This window comes from Acanthisitta chloris, unplaced genomic scaffold (assembly GCF_000695815.1).
Source record: "Acanthisitta chloris isolate BGI_N310 unplaced genomic scaffold, ASM69581v1 scaffold4477, whole genome shotgun sequence".
Classification (NCBI taxonomy): domain Eukaryota; kingdom Metazoa; phylum Chordata; class Aves; order Passeriformes; family Acanthisittidae; genus Acanthisitta; species Acanthisitta chloris.
In genome coordinates this window covers 1-3,376 of record NW_008684146.1, presented here as the reverse complement: position 1 = coordinate 3,376, position 3,376 = coordinate 1, and the positions used below count along the sequence as shown (strand labels likewise).

The window sequence follows — 3,376 nt, the reverse complement described above, 5'->3', positions numbered from 1 at the left end:
TGGGAACCTCCAGCCATTTTTGCAGAGGAACCAACGCTGCTCACTGCAGGCCAGAAGATGAGACTGGGAGTGTGATGTAGGGCAAAAATCATGAGCCATGTACCTCTCAAAGCTCAGCTCTAACAGCATGTGACAAGGAGTCAGTGTGACATTTTCTGGGTACGGGGGTAGGACAGAGGCCATGTAGCCTTTCATAGCTCTGTCATAGCCCCAGCAGGCTGCAGAGGCATTCTGAAGGCTCATCCACATCTTCACAGGGATACAAGGATCCCCAGCTGACATCTGTGTGTCCACACTCACACAAATGCCATCTTTCCTTTGTGCTGCAGAACGAGCGGCGCTGCGAGTGCAAGCAGGGCTATGTGGGTGATGGGATCCAGTGCCTGGAACAGGTTGTGCCCCCCACGGATCGGTGCCTGGAAGACAACGGGCAGTGCCATCGGAAAGCTATCTGCACCGACCTGCACTTTCACGGTGAGTGTGCTCAACCCCACAGTGCTGGGGATGATGCTCCATGCAGAGGTCACATTCCCTCAGCCTTAACCTTCAGGCTGGGACACCCCTCAGGAGAACTGGAGGGTGGGATGGCCAAAGGGGATGGGGACTCACCTCTGTAGCTTGGTCTGTTTTTCACATTCCCCTTTTCCCTACGTGTCATACGGGGAGGACAAGCTATCCCTGGAGGTTTTCAAGATGAGACTGGATGTGGCACTTACTGCCATGATCTAGTAACGACAGTAGGGTTGGACTCAATGATCTTTGAGGTCTCTTCCAACCTGGTTGATTCTATGATCCTTGTCTGCCCCTGTTTGATGTGAGATGGCCTCTGGTGGGTTACACTGCCAGGAAGCACTGACTCCCTTGTGGAAGGTGAGCAGCTCAGAGGAAGCCTCACCCTCACCTGCCGTTGTACGCATCCCACCCACCCACACAGCACATCCCAACTCCCCATCGGCCGTGCTGCCTGTGCTCACACCGGGACCCATGTGGCTGCCCAGGGAGGTGTCTCACTGTGCTGTACTGATCCTCCCAGGCCTTGGTATTTTGCAGATAAGACTATGGGCGTGTTCCACCTGCAGTCACCCCGAAAAAAGTACGACTTCACTTACGAGCAGGCTCAGGCAGCCTGTGCCGCAGAAGGTGCTTCCCTGGCCACGTTCCAGCAGCTCTCAGCAGCACAGCAGGTCAGGGCAGGGGCTGGGACATGCACTGCTTCTCCCCAGGCCTGGTCCAGCCTGGGGAGGACATGTGGGTAGGTGATCTCCCATCCCCTCAGCCAGGCACTGGTTGTTCCATCTACATCTATGAAACCAGGACGGCTGATGGGCCTTGTCAGTTACATTCAGAGGAGACCTGTGCCAAGTGCCCAATGCTTGAGGTGTTGGGGGGAGATTGGATAAGACTGCATAATGGGAATGTGCATTGGGGCAAAAATCTTGAGCCAGACATATTATTTTTAATCTAATCATTCATTTTCCCTTCTAGATGGGATTTCACCTGTGCTTGGTGGGTTGGCTGGACAATGGCACAGCTGGATACCCCACGGCCTACCCCAACCCCAGCTGTGGGTCCAACCATGTGGGCATCGTGGACTATGGCTCCCGAAGCAACCTAAGTGAGACTTGGGATGCCTTCTGCTACCGGGAAAAAGGTGAGTGGCACTGGCACATTTCCCTGGGACAGTCCCATTGGACACAAGAGGCATGAGGCAAGGCAGGTGGGCACACTGCCCTCTCCGCACGCCCGTGTTCGGAGGGAATGTGCTGAGCAGTATCCGGAAGTCAAGGGAGGGGTGGACAGTGTAGCAGCATTGGTGAGTCAAGTCACACCTTGGTGTTGTTTTGCAGACCTGACTTGCACGTGCCGTGACGGGTTCGTGGGAGATGGGTACTGGTGCAGCGGCAAACTCCCCGATGTGCTCGCAGACCACGACCGCTTCTCCATCTTCTACTCCGTAAGCAATGCCCTCCTGGTCCTGCAGCAGCCCACAGCTGGCAGCAAGGCAGAGGGAGGAGTGGTGGTTCTGTCTGTGTGCAGGGTAAAGAGTACAAACACAGAGGGGTTTTCTTTCCAGAGCTGGGGGTGTTTCCTGGGCTGGGGCAGGTAATGGCACTGCACTGCCCACAGTGTGCTGATGGGAAAGGTCTCCCATCTTTTCCAGATGTTGCTCGATTTTGCCAATGACACAGAAGGACTGGATTTTTTCATGTATTTGTCTGATGACTCCAGTCCCAAAACCCTCTTTGTCCCTCTGAATTCTGGTTTTGCAGACAATGAGGTAAGCAAGCATGAACGAGTGGCTGCTTGAATGCGTGGGACAAACTTTCAGAGCCCCAGAGGAGAGCAGGAGCCTGCTAAAGCTGGCATGATGGTGTGAAATAGTCTGGGGAAAGAGGAGGAATGTGGGTCAGAGGGGACCACTGGGGGTCTCTGGTCCAACCACACCCTCAAAAGAGCCATTTAGGTCAGGTTGCTTAGAGCCTTCTCCAGCTGAGCTTTGACTGTTCTTAAGGATGGTAACTCCCTTCTGCTCTGCACAGTAGTTCTGTGCCGTGTTGCCATGAATGGAGCTGTCTGTGGCCATGAAGAGAGTCTGGGCTGGGCCAGGGGGACTGCACAGCAGCAGGGAAGGGGTGAGAGCCAGCTGAGCATTTCTCATCCCTGTGCCCTGTTGCTATTTCAGACACTGACAGGAGAAGAACTGAAGCTCCATGTGTCATCCAGCAATGTTGTCCTCTTCAGCTACAACCTCACAACAGGCACCATCATCCCTTCCCAGTCAGGATATGCCCTCCACGTATCCGACCTCCCAGCAGGCAACAGCACAGAGCACTCAGTAGGTTTAACCTCAGCAGAGGGCAAAAAAAAATCCCCCAAGTTTTCATCACACCTCTTCTGAGACAGGGAACAATGGGGAGGCTTTCTGGTCAGGTGACATCATCTCTGCCCTGTGCTGTAGGACGCCAAGGGCATCAATGACACGATGATTGTGGAGTGGGACATCATAGCCTCCAACGGCATCATTCACGCGATTGCGGAGCCGCTGAGGATCCCCCCGCCCCGCGTGCAGCTGGGGCAGGTAAGCCTGAGGGCACGAACGGGGAAGGCAGAAACAGCAGGCACCGGGCCTGGCAACAGTATGAGGCAACCCAGCCCAGGACTGGCCTCCTCTGCGCTCCTGGCACGGCTCGTTTTGCACGGGGAGCGACAGGAGGGTGGCTGTGTGTGAAGTGCCATCGCTCTGCCAGGGGAGCGCCGTGATGGGGCCGCTGTTCTTCCCCGCAGGTGAACGGCGTGGCGCAGGACTCGGGCTCCGTGGCCACAGCCACCCTGTCCGCGCTGTGCTTCGCGCTGGCAGTGGCTGCCGGGGCCGGGG

General features: G+C 56.0%; 1 protein-coding gene across 1 annotated transcript in view; it reads left to right on the top strand.

Annotated features, from left to right (window-relative positions):
* STAB1 (stabilin 1) overlaps window positions 1-3,079 on the top strand; it is a gene marked incomplete at its 3' end in the record, with an annotated part of 57,577 nt that extends 54,498 nt beyond the window's left edge. Inside the window, exons 62-68 of the mRNA XM_009079199.1 lie at window positions 330-474; window positions 1,051-1,184; window positions 1,486-1,651; window positions 1,848-1,954; window positions 2,162-2,278; window positions 2,684-2,836; window positions 2,960-3,079. Coding sequence (XP_009077447.1) covers window positions 330-474; window positions 1,051-1,184; window positions 1,486-1,651; window positions 1,848-1,954; window positions 2,162-2,278; window positions 2,684-2,836; window positions 2,960-3,079 — 942 coding nt within the window. The remainder of the gene's footprint in view (window positions 1-329; window positions 475-1,050; window positions 1,185-1,485; window positions 1,652-1,847; window positions 1,955-2,161; window positions 2,279-2,683; window positions 2,837-2,959) is intronic.
* Between the last annotated feature and the right edge of the window lie 297 nt (window positions 3,080-3,376).